The sequence below is a fragment of the Hemicordylus capensis genome, chromosome 2 (assembly GCF_027244095.1).
Source record: "Hemicordylus capensis ecotype Gifberg chromosome 2, rHemCap1.1.pri, whole genome shotgun sequence".
NCBI lineage: Eukaryota > Metazoa > Chordata > Lepidosauria > Squamata > Cordylidae > Hemicordylus > Hemicordylus capensis.
In genome coordinates, this window is record NC_069658.1 from 131,432,082 (window position 1) to 131,447,677 (window position 15,596).

At 41.6% G+C, this 15,596-nt stretch overlaps 1 protein-coding gene across 7 annotated transcripts in view; it reads left to right on the plus strand.

The window, feature by feature from the left end:
* SVEP1 (sushi, von Willebrand factor type A, EGF and pentraxin domain containing 1) overlaps window positions 1–15,596 on the plus strand; it is a 249,175-nt gene that overhangs the window by 142,161 nt on the left and 91,418 nt on the right. For all 7 annotated transcript variants that reach the window (XR_008316279.1, XM_053296616.1, XM_053296613.1 and 4 more), the window contains one exon: window positions 11,216–11,339. Coding sequence is in view for 6 of the 7 variants with exons in the window: in XM_053296616.1 (XP_053152591.1) it covers window positions 11,216–11,339 (124 nt within the window). In the remaining variant the exon portion in view is untranslated. The remainder of the gene's footprint in view (window positions 1–11,215; window positions 11,340–15,596) is intronic.

A 15,596-nucleotide genomic window follows, 5' to 3' on the forward strand; every position in this document is an offset into this window, starting at 1 on the left:
CTGGTTCTCCACTTCCAGCAGCATCCATCTCAACTGGCCTGACTCATTCAAAGACTCCTAGGTCTTATGGCATCCTGCAACACAGTGGTGTGAATTGCTAGGGTAAGATGCACAAGTTACAGTTTTGGTTTCTGTCGGTCTTCTGCCCAAATGTGGACCGTCAAGGCCTACATCTAGTGCTCTCAGATCAAATTCTATGCTCACTTACCTGGTGGACAACAAGCAGAAATCTGCTGGAGGGGATTCCTTTTCAAAGGATAACTCTCTCTGAGTAATGGCAGATGTTAGGCTGGGGGCCCACTGTGGAGCACATCAGATTCAGGGCAAATGGCGCCTTCAACAAACACAATTAGATATCAATTTCCTGGAGCTTCTAGCTGTTTTCCTCTATAACCTCTAAAGAGATTATAGACTTGCTTACAATATGGAAGTACAAAAATTGGAAGACCTCTTAAAATATGAGCCTCTATGTTAGATTCATCTTAATCACATTTATTTTGTCCCAGATACTCAACAGAATCGTAGCCCACCAATCTAAGTCATTTTTCATTTGAACCAAAACTTTGGGAAAATTTGAAATTACCGATTGAGAAAGCTCCCTAGAAATTACTATGCCTAAATACACAAGAGACTCTGGACACCATCTAAAACCCCAAACCCTACACTCAGGAAAATCTGTAGAACCTAAAGGCATCCAATCTTATTTACCCCAATTTATGGAATAACTCGATAAATTACCAGACTTTTGAACTAAAGAAGTAAGAATTAGCTGGTATAGTGGCAATGAAATATGCATGATGACACTCAAAGCAAATCTCCTTTTGCAGACCTTCTTTTTATTGCTTATAAAAGAAAAGGAATCCAACAAAATTCTGTAAAGAAAAACAAATGTTTCGATGTAAAAACGTTATTATCAATGCTTGATATTCAACAGTGTTTGAACCAGCATTCTTATATAGCAAAAGCTATATAAGATGTTCAGATATCTTTGCCTAGTACAAGTCAACAAAAAAAATCAGTTTCTAAGGGGTATAAACTTATTGAATTCATATTTAGCTGTAAGTAAGGTTCTTTATGACTCAAGAGAAGGGTGTAAGGTTCTTTATAACTCAAGAGAAGGGTGTATGACTCTAGAGAAGGGTGTAAAGAGAAGGGTATATAAAGGGTGTAAGAGAAGGGTGTAATGGGAGAACCTTAACTTGCTTCTCAAGAGATACCATTTGAGACATGTGTTGCTTTTTTTAATATGAAGAATAAGCTATGATCCAACCCCTGTTAAAAATTCCTTCATCTCCTGTTCCATTTATCTAGTAAATTGCAGATCATTCAGCAAGGATATATTCATATACCACTTAGATGAAGTACTGGAACAATCTTCCAATCGAACAACCAACTTAACAGGGGCATAATGTGAGATTGCTATGGAGTCAATGTTACATGTCTGAACTCAAGATACTAAAGAACAAGACATCAAAAAAAATTAAAACTAAAATAATTTTTATAAACAGGAGAAAGAAGACATCATATATCTACTAAATTGCAATCTAGCATATAGGCCTTAAGTGTGGTATGGGTTCGAGAGTATAATCCAGATGGGGGGTATTACAGTTAAGAAGGGGGTCAAGAGATTGATTCAAAATCCCCTCCAATAATCAAGTGATTAATGTCAAAGTATGTAAATATTCAAAACAGCTGTGTATTATTTCTGGGCAATCCATGACTGGACAATACAAATTCATTAATGCCAAATGTTGACCACCCATACTAACAATAAGAAAGTGATCTTCATCATCTGTTGTTTTCTGTACACAATTAATTTAGGAGATTTGTGAATTAAAATAGCTGCACCCTTTGCCCTCTTAGAATTACCACTTACGAAGCTGTTCCCCACCCATGCCTATTGCAAGAGGAATTTATCAACTGGCAAAATATAGGTTTCTTGTGTTTGTTTGTTTTTAAAGCAACCTTAATAGGCATTTCCCCCAATTTGGCCAACACCTGGTGGAGCTTCAAGGGCTAACCCAACCCCTGCACATTCCAAGTAACCATGGGAATCACCATACTCAGTTAATGAAAACACCATAGCAAAAAACCAAAACAGAAACAAACAGCATGAACTAACTCATAGAAAGTGATAAATATGTGCAAGAATAAAGAGGTAAATTAATAGAGCTTAATAGGCTGCTAATACTCCAGTAAATAATTATTAATAGGCAAAACATAACATAATAAATATGTCAAAAAATAAAAATGAATAAATATTAAATATTAATATTAAATATTGTGATAAATATTTTAAATAAATAATACCAACACCAATTAACTCAATGTGTGAAGAGGAAAAATATAACAAACCAAAAGAAGATGGGGGGTGGGGGGCACAAAGAAAAATCCCATTTGCACTCCCAGGTCTAGCCTTATAATCTTGGCTCACAGCACACTCCAGTGGACCCCCTACAAGAAGCAATTAAAATCAGGATGAAGACTGCTGCATCTTAAAACAAAACAGGACTTAGTACAAAGACCTTGAACTGCATTAAACAGAGATATGAATTACAGCTAAAGATAAGAGGCCACTGGCAGATGCTGAAATGTGAAGAGCAGAGAATAGTCAAAATAATTACTCTCTTCCTGCAGGATTCAGTCCAACTATGTACTTCTACAGGATCTTGGAAATATTTTAGTTTATTCTCATAATAAATGCAAAACATTGCTAGGAAGCGAAGGTGGTATTGCAGATTTCTCTCTCTAGCCAATTGAGGTTTTGAAAGGAATGCTGTTTATCATCCACTTATTTAGGAAAATCCGGGGAAAACATGATTCAAGAGTTTTCTTCTTGGTCAAGCCTCAAAATATCTTCTTTAACCTTCGATTTTAAGAACTTTGCGGTAAATGAATGAGGCTTGTCAGTAGCACGTGAAGGAGGAGTTGAAATACAATACACTCTTTCTATTTCCAACTCATACTCTGGCAGGGAAAATATTTTGCAAAGGAACTCTTTAATGAAGTAAATAGTCAGTCTTGCCCAAATTTTCTGGGATCCCCAAAACATGCAGATTCAAATGGCAAGATTCTAATTCCAGGGTGCACACCCTGGCTTGAAGGCTCTTATTGGCATTCTGTAATGTGCGCAAAGCAGAATCAACAGAGGAACTTTTAACTTTATTGAGAGATTTTGCCTTCCAACAACTCCTATCTGGCAGTAATAGTATCAACAGAGGCTTGAAGTGCAGTAATTAAAGCTGTAATGTTTTTAAAACTGGATTTTAAATCAGCAGTCATAGTCTTAAAAAACATCATAAGATCTCCTCCTCCTTCCTCTGAAAACATTCCTGGATGAAAGTTTGGGGGGCTAGAAGGAGGCTGAATTTTCTTTCTTCCTCCCTTAGAAGCCATTATGAAATTCACCGGCGAGACTTCCCCAGTAGAAAAGGAAAAATAATCACCTGTTTAATGAGCAAGTTTCTGCTGTTATGAGGAGATTAAGCAGTTCACGATAAGAAAATCGGTAGGAGGCTCCAGAGCATGCTGAAGTGCGTCTGACTACATCACTATCTTGGCCAGAAGTTGGATCACCTCAGAGATAAACAGATTGCTTACCTGTAACAGGCGGTCTTTCTGGTGATCCATGTTCACTCACACCTGCCCAGCCTACCCCGCTGCTAGGATACTTCCCCAGCAATAATGGCTTACCTGACTTCATCGATCGACATTCTTTGCTCATCGCAGGGGCCGATCAGGAACTGAGGAGAAGGTGCTCTCCCACCGAAAATAACATCCCCCCCAACATGTACTATTCAGCAATGCTGGGGGAAAGGAGTGGCCATGCCCAGCGCGGCAGCTGCTCTAATGAAAGCAGCCACCGTGCTCATGGCATGGGGCACTCTGGGAAGCGGAAGTCCTGCCACTTCCAATTTTTGCTTTTGCTGCACCACTGCTCATGTGGCAAAGACATGGTAAAGGAAAAGATAACAACATTCGTCTGCCAGGGAAGGCAGGCAAACTCCTGCCTTCCTCACAGACCTCCCCAGTCGTGGTGTATGGTCGTGTGAACAACCTCATTCTTTTTGCTGACATGCATATCTATAGAAACTGATTGGAAGGGCACTATTCCTATGTTCTCTAAATTTTTATTTCCAAAGGGTAGCCATGTTAGTCTGTTGCAAGAAAGATGGGTATCTTATGGCACCTTCAGGATGTATTGCAGTATCAGCTTTTGTGGACTAGACCCCACTTCTTCAGATGTATGGTTACAGAGGAGAGCTGGTCTTGTGGTAGCAAGCATGACTTGTCCCCTTTGCTAAGCAGGGTCCACCCTGGTTGCATATGAAAGGGAGACCAGAAGTGTGAGCACTGTAAGATATTCCCCTTAGGGGATGGAGCCACTCTGGGAAGAGCAGAAGGTGAAGACAATACTGAACTTGATAGACCAAGGGTCTAACTCAGTATATGGCAGCTTCCTATGTACCACCTGTATGTGTATATGTATTTACAGATGTGGTTGTAGATAAAAATAAAATGGAAGCTGTAGGACCAAATTGCCATTATCTGCTAGCAGTACAGTTGTAGTTAGGGCCCTTACAATACAGCCATGTTTGTTTCACCTCCTCCCAACAGGGACTCATACTGCAAATACATCTTCCATTCCTAAAACTGCAATAGCTAGCCATTGAAGTGAAAAAAACAGATTGACACTGAGGACTAGTTTACATATTTTTACATATTTTTTTACATATTTTTTACATGTTTACATATTTTTCTTCTTTAACTCCATCTCTCTTTCCCCGCTTTTTAATTGTATATGTATTAGGCCAATGCAGAGCTCTGCTGACTGAATCTGGGCTGAATCAAATCAGCTCAGTTTGGCCTGAAATGAACTGCAATCCACTTCAGGTCCAATCAAGCTGAACTGATTCGTCCCCAGTTCAACCACTGAAATGTTCATCCCCATCATCCCCGCCCAACTCCAGTACTAACTTACTGGACTGGACAGCAGACAGGAAGCAAGCTAGGGTGAGGAAGCTAGGGTGAGGAAGCTAGGGTGAGGACCATTCCTCCCAATGGTGAGGAAGCAGAAGCTGCATGAGTGCCACATGACAAGTGCTGCTGATGGTTTCAAATGCTGCACCAGTGATCACATGGACGGAGTTTTCAGTGATCAACCAGAAGCATTATGTGTCACCCAAACATATTTCCCCAAAGTTCATGCTGCCCTCAGGGAACAGATTTTCAGGTGAAACAGATTTTCCAGGGAAAGGGGGGTCATCAGAATTCTCCCCCCGCCACACACACACACACACACACACACACACACACGTGAGTGTCGGTGCTGTATTAGTTGGGAACTCAGCAGCTGCACCAGTGCTTCTCATGTTGCACCCACACTTTGTTAATCTGGATGTCAGCCACTGTCTGGGCATACTTTTTGCCTTTAACGTCCCTGCAGTCCTGGAAAGAGTGCAGGGTTTCCTGGGAAATGAAGTCTTTTCCAAGGCTGCAGCAGCCAGGACCAATGTGACTTCATAGCCTCTCTCTTGCCCTCTATCCAGTCCAGTAAATTAATACACGGTTCAGGGAAAAGGCTGAAATGTTGGTCCAGTTCAAAGCAACCCCTTTAAAATGGGCCAACATGAGTGGATTCCCCCCTCCCTGAGCATTGAATGGGCCCCTCCAAAACATTAAGGCAGCTACTGAATCTATGCGGCTTCACACAGCCTTAATATATATATTTGCCAATTGAAGATAATACTTCAGGCATCTGATGAGGTGTGCTCTCATCCTTAAAAACTTGTGCCACAATATTTTTTTCTTCTGAGTGCCACAAGAGACTCAGTCATGGGATAAGGGAACAAGTAGATGTGTGGTTTGCTAACTGGTTGAAGGACAGGAAACGGAAGGTAGGTATAAATGGAGAGTTTTCACAATGGAGGGAAGTAAGACGTGGGGTCACCCAGGGATCTTTACAGGGACCGGTGCTTTTTAATTTATTCATAAATGATCTAGAAGCAGGGGTAAGCAGCAAGGTGGCCAGATTTGCAGATGATACCAAACTCTTTAGGGTAGTGAAATCCAAAACAGATTGTGAGGAGTTCAAAAGGATCTCTCCAAACTGGGTGAGTGGGTGACAAAATGGCAAATGTGGTTCAATGTTGGCAAGTGTAAATGTAGTAGATTGGGACGAAACCCCCCAACTTCAAGTATACACTGATGGGGTCTGAGCTGTTGGATCTGACCAGGAGAGGGATCTTGGGGCCGTGGTGGACAGCTCGTTGAAAGTGTCAACTCAATATGTGGCAGGTGTAGAAAAGGCCAATTCCATGTTAGGGATCATTAGGAAGGGGGTTATTTATTATTATTATTTATTCAATTTCTATACCGCCCTTCCAAAAATGGCTCAGGGCGGTTTACACAGAGAAATAATAAATAAGATGGATCCCTGTCCCCAAAGAGCTCACAGTCTAAAAGAAACATAAAATAGACACCAGCAACAGTAACTGGAGGTACTGTGCTGGGTTGGGATTGAAAATAATACTGCTAATATTATAATGCCCTTATACAAAACTATGGTGCACCCACACCTGGAGTACTGCGTACAGTTCTGGTCACCACATCTAAAAAAGGACATTGTAGAACTGGAAAAGGTGCAGAAGAGGGCAACCAAGATGATCAGGGGCCTAGAGCACCTTTCTCATGAGGCAAGGTTACAACACCTGGGGCTTTTTAGTTTAGAAAAAAGACGACTATGGGGAGACATGATAGAGGTCTATAAAATCATGCATGGTGTGGAGAAAGTGGACAGAGAGAACAACTTCTCCCTCTCACATAACACTAGAACCAGGGGGCATCCCATGAAATTGATTGCCAGGAAGTCTGGGACCAACCAATGGAAGTACTTTTTCACACAACACATCATCAACTTGTGGAATTCTCTGCCACAAGATGTGGTAACAGTCAACAACCTGGATGGCTTTAAGAAGGGTTTGGATAACTTCACAAAAGAGAGGTCTATCAACGGCTACTAGTCGGAGGGCTATAGGCCACCTCCAGCCTCAGAGGCAGGATGCCTCCAAATACCAGTTGCAGGGGAGTAATAACAGGATGGAGGGCATGTCCTCAACTCCTGCCTGTAGGCTCCCAGCAGCATCTGGTAGGGCCACTATGTGAAACAGGATGCTGGATTAGATGGGCCTTGGGCCTGATCCAGCAGGGCTGTTCTTATGTTCTTAAGACTCACTCTGGAATCTGAAAAAAGCATGATCTGTCTCCAGCTTTAGTTAAACAACCAATTTTCTTGAGCATGGGTCTTACTATCTTTCTAATCTTCAGTTTAGCCCTGTGTGCATGTGTATTCCCTAAGGGTAATACATAACTTTAAACAGGTTTTTGGCTGAATGCCAGTCAGTGATTGTAAAAATATATTTTAGACATTTGTTAAAGTGCTAGAGTTATTATGTAACAGATTTAATGTTCTGTTATAGTAGCCCTTCTTGGGCCACTCTTGATTTTATTTGTTACTGGAAACATTTCGGAGCTGCTTCATATATTCCATTTTCTGAAATAGATATCAATATGTATGAGTGTCTTTTTCATGCTTGATGCACATCTCAGCAAATCAATAAGCCGTTGCATATATTAGGTAGGAAATAGACACCCTTACTACCATTCCTACATTATACTTTATGTGGGTATAATGAAATGGATTATATATGCTTATTTTATTTGGTGAGGAAGATTCTAGACAGGTTGAAATCTCAAGTTGCTACATATCAGCGAGCAGAATTTTCTTCCCCTCCCTTGTCTTAGTTCCCTCACTAATCTGAACAAAGACCAATGTTGTCTCACTGCCACCAGCATGAGGATAATTAAGAGGCAAGGCTGGTTAGAAGCCCATGCACATTTAATGTCCTCAAAAGAAGGCAGACTGTGGTATTTCCCCTTTGCCCTAGATTTTGCTCTGTGATGATCAGCTAGAAGTTCCAGCTGACAGGGATTCCCAGAGGTAGTTGACTACAATTCCCAGCATCCCAACTGCAATAGCCTTTGTACTCTGTGCTCTGGGCAGAATGGCATCATCAAAGCTAAGTTTGGAATATGGATTCAGACCTCAGAATGAGGGTCTGAAGCCTACCAGGTTTGCTCCAAGGACTCTGGATACAACATGAAGAAAAGTAAGAAAGTATGTGCACCAAGGACAAAATGAAGCATGGTCAGAGGTAGCCCTATGCTTCCACACACAAGATATGAGAAGCACTGAGAATAATTAAATTCATACTTGCTTCTGAGTGGTTTCTCACATGTTTTCACATGACAAATTGCACTGAAAGGAATGGTACAAGTGTAGATATACTGCTGGAAAATTGAACAAGTTATGGAATAATGATAAGCCTGGGTTTGGAGTTTAAATAGGTGATTTTGAAACTGGGTGCTATATGATTTCATAGTGAACATATATGAAAATGCTATATTGCTGATTTGCTACATTATTGCTTATCACAAATGGACTAACTTTCACACTTTGGGAAAGATTAATATGATTGCAGGCCTCAGAAATCATGACAAAATTTTATACATAATTCCTGCAGAATGCCAGATCTTGAATATTTATTTATTGTTAAATTTGTATACCGCCTTTCATTAAAACAATCCCAAGGTGATATTTAGAGCTAGCAATTGTATAGCTCTTCTTTCTATGGAAGCTCCCATTTACATGTCTTGCAGCTCTTATTCAACTTGTTCTTGTAGTCTCTGAAAGCCGTGCCATGTTGCTTGCTGTCACAAAATCAGTGACACAGATATGAAGAAATCAAGAACTTTTATTAAATAAATTACACAGAAACATTGGAGGATAGGAAACAGGCTGCTCTCAGAATGATAATCTTTACTCTTCCAAGATCTACAAGGAAATCTTTTGGTTTGTTAAGCATGAAAATTGCCTCCAATATTTAACTCAGGGGGGAAAGGGATGTTCCTGGTTACAATCTGATGTATTCTTACTTGGGTGTAAGCTCCACTAAACTCAATGGGACTTACATCTGTGAAAACATTAATTGGATAAACTGTCACTTACCCAAAGCTTGGCCAATCAAGTTGTTCCTTTCAGAGCAGGGAGCTAGACAGAAGGGAAGGGAAGCTTTCATCCACATATTTTGGTGGAGTTGTTTTCTAACATGGACCTGGCGGCACGGGCTAGCCAATAACTCTTTGGCGCCTGCTGCCACCTCTCTCATGGACTGGGAAGGAGGGGAAGCCCCATTTTGCTCATACACCAGACTAGAGACATGCCCCACTTCCTTCTCCCTCTCATGTGCAGAATTGGCTGTTTAAATGCCCGCCTGTGGCTTTACCCCTATGTGCTCCAGCAGCTCCCAGAGACAGTCTCTCTTCCTTCTGAATGGCAGGGCTGGGTGGCTTTGTTTTGTAAAGTACACCTGGCAGAGCCAGGAGTACTTCTGGAAGTGCAGAGAAAGCTTTGAGGGAGTTTGCAGGGCCCCATGGATCTGTTTTCCCCCAGCTCATGGATCTGTTTTCCCCCAGCTCAGCTCACCCCCAGCTCAGCCATCTGTTTTCCCCCAGCTCAACCATGCTAGGAATGAGAGAGCTGCTGCTGCACCACATTGCTCTCAGAGGCCCAGGGAAAGAGAGTGCTCCACCACTTCCTCTCTTCTTTCTCCATATGCTCACTTCTGCTGCCTCTTGTGAGCAGTACAGCCAGCAGCTTCACAATGGCGCCAAGTGCTGGGCAGTCCGGTGACATGGGCAGGAGGGAGAGTAGGGGTGAGCCTCAGGCGGCCCCTGGAAATGCCCAGGGCTCTGGTGGCCAAAGGGTGGTCGTCCCCCCTGCTCCACACGCCTTTTTTCTGGTAAATTAGTTGCAGCACATGGATAGAATTTAAACCCCAAGTTTGTAAGCAAAAATAAGATATTTTCCTCCCAGCTACCTGGCAACAAATCAATTTTACCACAGGGTCATCGTTTTTGGTGAGATGAGGGGAAATTGAGTCAGGCGAGATCCTTCATTTAACTAAAGACAGGATCACCCACTGCAGTCATTTACTGATCTTTGCTGTCAAAGAAGCAGGAGAACCCACTGGTATCCAAGGGTATTTAAAGCTGACTTTAAAAAAAAGTATGATATTAGAGACTATGACTAGCATCCAGTGTGATAGTAGAGGAAGGCAAAATTAGCACAATTATTGCTTCCTGAGGGCAGCCCATCAAACCTCCCCAAAAAGCTATAGTCAAGGGACTACAGCACTAGCAGCTGTAGGAGGAGGCAGGAGAGCCCAAGTGGGACGCTACTAGAAGATTTGTAGTAAATATTCATAGTGGTCAATGATATTCATAGTACTAGCAATAAGGTGACTTTGCTTGGTTCCTGAACTCTCCCACTGCAGAGTCAATGGAACTCTGCCTTCTACTAGCCATTGTGCTTTGGCTGTTTTCTCTGGTTTGTTATACATTATGGTCCAGTTTGGATGATTTGTCCACCAGCCTGTCCTGATCTCATGGGGAGGAGCATGGAAATTAATGCAGTCGAGTTTCCCGTATTTGGGGAAATCGCAGGGGTCAGCACACCCGCAGTGCAATGGATGAGCCTCACCCTGTGAAAACCTCCCAATGTACTATCCTGCTGCTGCCCAATTGCATAGGTGAATGGCAGGACATACTGTAGCACCTGATGCAGAGGAGTCATATGTGCCCATGGGCCTTTCCTGCATGAGAGAGTGGGCAGGTCAGAGTATCATCCAATACTTCATGAAACCTTAAGGTCCGCTTGCCATAGCTCAAGCAGGTCTTCCTGGGAGATATGCCCTCTCACCTAGAAGCTCTCCCATTACTTATTCTAGCTGTGTGGCACTTCGTTGGGAAGTGAGAGGCTCCTTGTGAATTCTTAGAGGCATGCTAATTAATAATGAATAGCAATCCACAGAGAGAACTACTTTTACATTCCGCTTACATGGGCTTATTGTTGTAGGAGCAACCACAGCAACTAACTGTGGCTGATTAACTGCAACTATTCGGCCTTTCTCTTGACAATAGTAAAATAGCTCTGATTAACGCCTATCAAAGCATTTTTGTTCTTTTCAGGGGGCCTGCAGATCACATCCTACATTTGAAGTTTCTGTTGAGATGTCTGAAGAAAACTGTTTTTCAATAAATGCCTTCCAGGACTAATTAACAAGCATGTATCTGTCCCTCTCTTTTGAACTTCAAGGTGAAATCTTTGGCTATTTCTTGTCCAGAGGAACTTCAAAAAGGCAATATATTGGCCTGGCCAGATTTCCTTCCTGGGATTGTTGGAAGAGTGAAGATAGATGCCAAGAGCATATTCTGTGCTGGTTAGAACTTTTTATATCCTAAAAGTGTTATATTATAAGACCATGGTTTTGAAGCTCTGTTTCGGGAAACCCTACCGTTGGAAGGGTTATTGAAGCTTATCAAACAGTTATCATTGGAAACTTACCAAAGATTCCTTAGTGAGAAACTCAGTTTGTCCAACACAGCCAATATTCCTTTGCAACCAGGAGAGTTGTGTGTTTGCAAGCATGTGCTCCCAGTTCACTTGGGACAGTGACCAGAACTGTCCAGTAGTGACCAGCCCAACTCTGCATGCAAACAGAGTGAGGATTGCACCAAGAAAAGGTGAAGATGCCTCTGTTGGGGGCTTTTTTTTTTACACCTGTAGCATTTAGATTAGCCTTAAGCTATTCAACTAGCCAAGGAGCGTGAAAACCTCTAACTCAGAGAATATACCACTATGTGAGTTTGTGTTCCCTAGGACAGGGATTCCAAACTGGGGGTACTAGTACCCCTAGGGGTACTTGAAGGGCTCTCAAGGGGTTCTCAGAAGACTCCTGCCTCCCCACACTTCAGTTGTGCTACTTGTTCCCCATCTGAGGATTACCAGCGTGAAGCTGACAATTCCCCAGCAATGTGTCCACTGCCAAAGGGGAGGGAGGAGGGTGAAAACCCTCCTCCTCTGATCCTGATTAACTGGATATGTGCTGAAGCTCAGTGTACCCTTCCCCTTAGCCTGACTGACAGGCTTCAGAAGGTTAGCACTGAATACTCCCATTGAAATTGATGGAGCAAGCTTATTTATTGCATTTATTTCAATAAGACCTCTTACGAATAACTTCGTTTCGGTGTGAGCCAGTGACGATAGTGGTCTGTCTCCCTAACCCTTAAATTAGTGTTTTTTGTGTATACAATATATGTGTATATACACACACACACAGCCACCTAATGGCACCGTGGAGAAATGACTTGACTAGCAAGCCAGAGGTTGCCAGTTCGAATCCCCACTGGTAGGTTTCCCAGACTGTGGGAAACACCTATATTGGGCAGCAGCGATATAGGAAGATGCTGAAAGGCATCATCTCATACTGCGCGGGAGGAGGCAATGGTAATCCCCCCCCCGTATTCTACCAAAGATAACCACAGGGCTCTGTGGTCGCCAGGTGTTCACACCGACTCGATGGCACACTTCATCTTTACCTTTACACACACACACACATTTACAGTTATGAGGTGAGCTACTGCAGTCACTGGCTTACATCCAGATTAAGTTACTCATAAGCAGTTTTATTAGAATTGATGGCACAAGTTTACTTGTCCTATTAATTTCAGTGGGGGTACTCCACCTAATGGCACAACAGGGAAATGACTTCATTCGCAAGCCAGAGGTTGCTGGTTTGAATCCCCACAGGTATGTTTCCCAGCCTATGGGAAACACCTATATTGGGCAGCAGCGATATAGGAAAGATGCTGAAAGGCATAATCTCATACTGCGTATGAGATGGCAATGGTAAACCCCTCCTGTATTCTATCAAAGACAACCTCTGTGGTCTTTTCCCTGTTGTCAGGAGTCAACACCAATTCTACAGCACACTTTATATTACTCATGAGTAAATCAGTTTGGATGTAAGCCAGTGACTGGAATAACCTGTCTCATATCTGCAACCTTTTTGTGTGTGTGTTCATTCCTTCTCTCTCTCTCTCTCTCTCTCTCTCTCTCTCTCTCTCGCTGAAGGTTTGTGACAGAAAGCATACACTTTTATTTTTTTTGAAGGTTGGGAACCGCTGTACTAGGCTATTGTGTTGACAATGTAAAGAGAAGAGGTCAAGAGAAAAAATGTCTACTAGAATACTTTTTTACTTATAGTACAGCATATATAGAACATAAAACATAGACAATATATAAAACATCAAAATAGAATTCTCATGGCAAAAGATTTTATATGAAAGGTAATTTCAAGGAGCTTAGTCTTATACAAAATCTTTCCCACAATTTTGCCCAAGTTGCAAAGAGTCAGGTGAGGTATCAGAAGAAAACTTGATCTTCCATTTGGGACTTTTTAAAATCTTAAAATTGCTTGTGACCAATCAGAAAATAATAACTAGAAAAATACGTCAGTATTATAGTCTTCTCTTAATAGGAAACAGACTGGCTTGTTGACATCTTTCTTTGATCTATTGTTACTCCAACTCAGATATAAAATTAACCCCTTTCATTCATATATACATATACATATACATATACATATATATATTCCTTCACTAACATTTAAAAAACAGAGAGCAGATAAATAGTGACTATTTTTTGAAAACATCTGGTTCACAAAAATATCTTGAAAATCTTGGGGTTCCACACAATAATTTTACACTTAAGAAGGTCATCATTTTCTAGGCTAGAGTTGAATCAAATAGAGTTGAATCAAAATGAAGAGGTGATTGTATTCTTAATATCCATGACACTATGAGGTCATTCACACCACAGTTTTTCTGTGTTCTACCTGGGTTTGGGAGCTGTGTGTGCTCCCAATTTTTGGTTGTGTGGAAGTAAGGTAAGAGGAAAACCTGGGTAGCAGTGATTGTGTAGAAAGGCTCCCACCTTGGTTCCACACAATCACTTCTACCCAGGTTTTCCTCTTACCTTGCTTCCACACAACCAAAAACTGGGAGCACACACAGCTCCCAAACCCAGGTAGAACACAGTTTTTGATGGTGTGAATGATCTCAATATGTTTTTAAAATCCCATGTTCATTTTCTGAGGGAAATAGCTGCCGTCTATTTAGTAATGGAACAATTGAAACCAACACTGTGGTATAATTCAATATCTAGCAAAGCTTATACCAAATAGATTGCTTTTATCAATGTGTACGTTAATTTTCCTGGTAAAAGGACAAAGGTACTAAACATGTGAGAATATTTGTTAGCCAAGTTGTTACTTCTTACTGACCACCTTTTGTTTGCTTTTTAATACTCCTTATAAACTGACTGTGCATCATAGACAGTGTGCCAGGATCTTCTCTAATGCACAGAGGTCCCACAGCAGACAAGTCAATATCAGATGAGTTTCCTGAATGTAGAAAATGTGAAAATAGTTTGGACTTATTGTTGGTGCTCCTTATGGGGCATAAAACATATGATACAATAACCCCTGTGGCCCATTGGCCTTGCATAGATATATTTGATCATTTAATGACTGGAACATTCAGTCTTCATGTTTCAAATTCCAGGGTTGTGTAATAAAAGTTCATTGGGACCTCAAACAAAATATTTATGGTTTCCTGTAGTGAGATGTTGAAAGACTGAAGTCAAGGATTGGGTCAGATGGGAATGTTTTCCAGTCATTCATTGGAACAGTAATTTAAATCCCTTTTGGCTCTTTTTTCTGTTTCATTTTACATGTGAAAATTATTTTAATCGTATGTGTTGAAACAGAGAAAGCTCTATGCTTTTCTTGAAATTAGTGTAGAAAAAAATCCAGATCACCTTATGTAGTATCAAAGACTGAGTGATCAGCCTCAGGAATGAAGGTTGTTTGTCTGGAAATGCTTGCAACTCTATCATGTTTCACAGCTCTAAAGATCCATGCTACTACCCCTCTGCCCCCAAAAGGTTTGCATAGACCATATGAGGTCACTTACAGATTTATATAGCAGTAGCATGCCATAGTGTGATGAAATTCAACTGCTAGGTGGAGATAAGAATGGAATTTATGCTTCATGTCTGTTCAGGATTTATTGCATTCTTGATGTCCTTTACCTACATTTATTAATATTGGCTGTCATGCTGTGCAACCTAGCATTGGTGTTTCTGACCCGCTAAGAATGCTGTGCATGTAAAAGGCAGCCCCAGTGGTGTGCAATTACTTAAAACAGCATGCAGGCATGTTGCACTACTTCCATTTTTTCCAGTGGAAGTAGCACTGCACAATTGCATGCATGCTGTTTTAGATCATTGTGTATATACGCTCTTGTGCAACACTGCCGGGGTGCGGTGTTTTATGTGTGCAGCAGCCCTAGCAGATCAGAAACGCCAACACTGCATTGCATAGCATGTTGGTCATTAGGCTGGTTCACACAATAATCAAAAGCAACTAAAAGCTGGACTACCCATGCTTTAATGTTTGTGTGAACTCACAAAAATCCCTCCAGCCCAGATGCCTCAAACTAGGGTAATCCAGGTTCTCTACACTGCTCTAAACCAAGGTAGGAGGGGGGAAGAGCCCTCCTACCTTGCTCTTCTGGTCAGGTGAACCCACTCACCTTTTCTACCCAGCTATCTGGGCACAGCAGCCATGGCAACA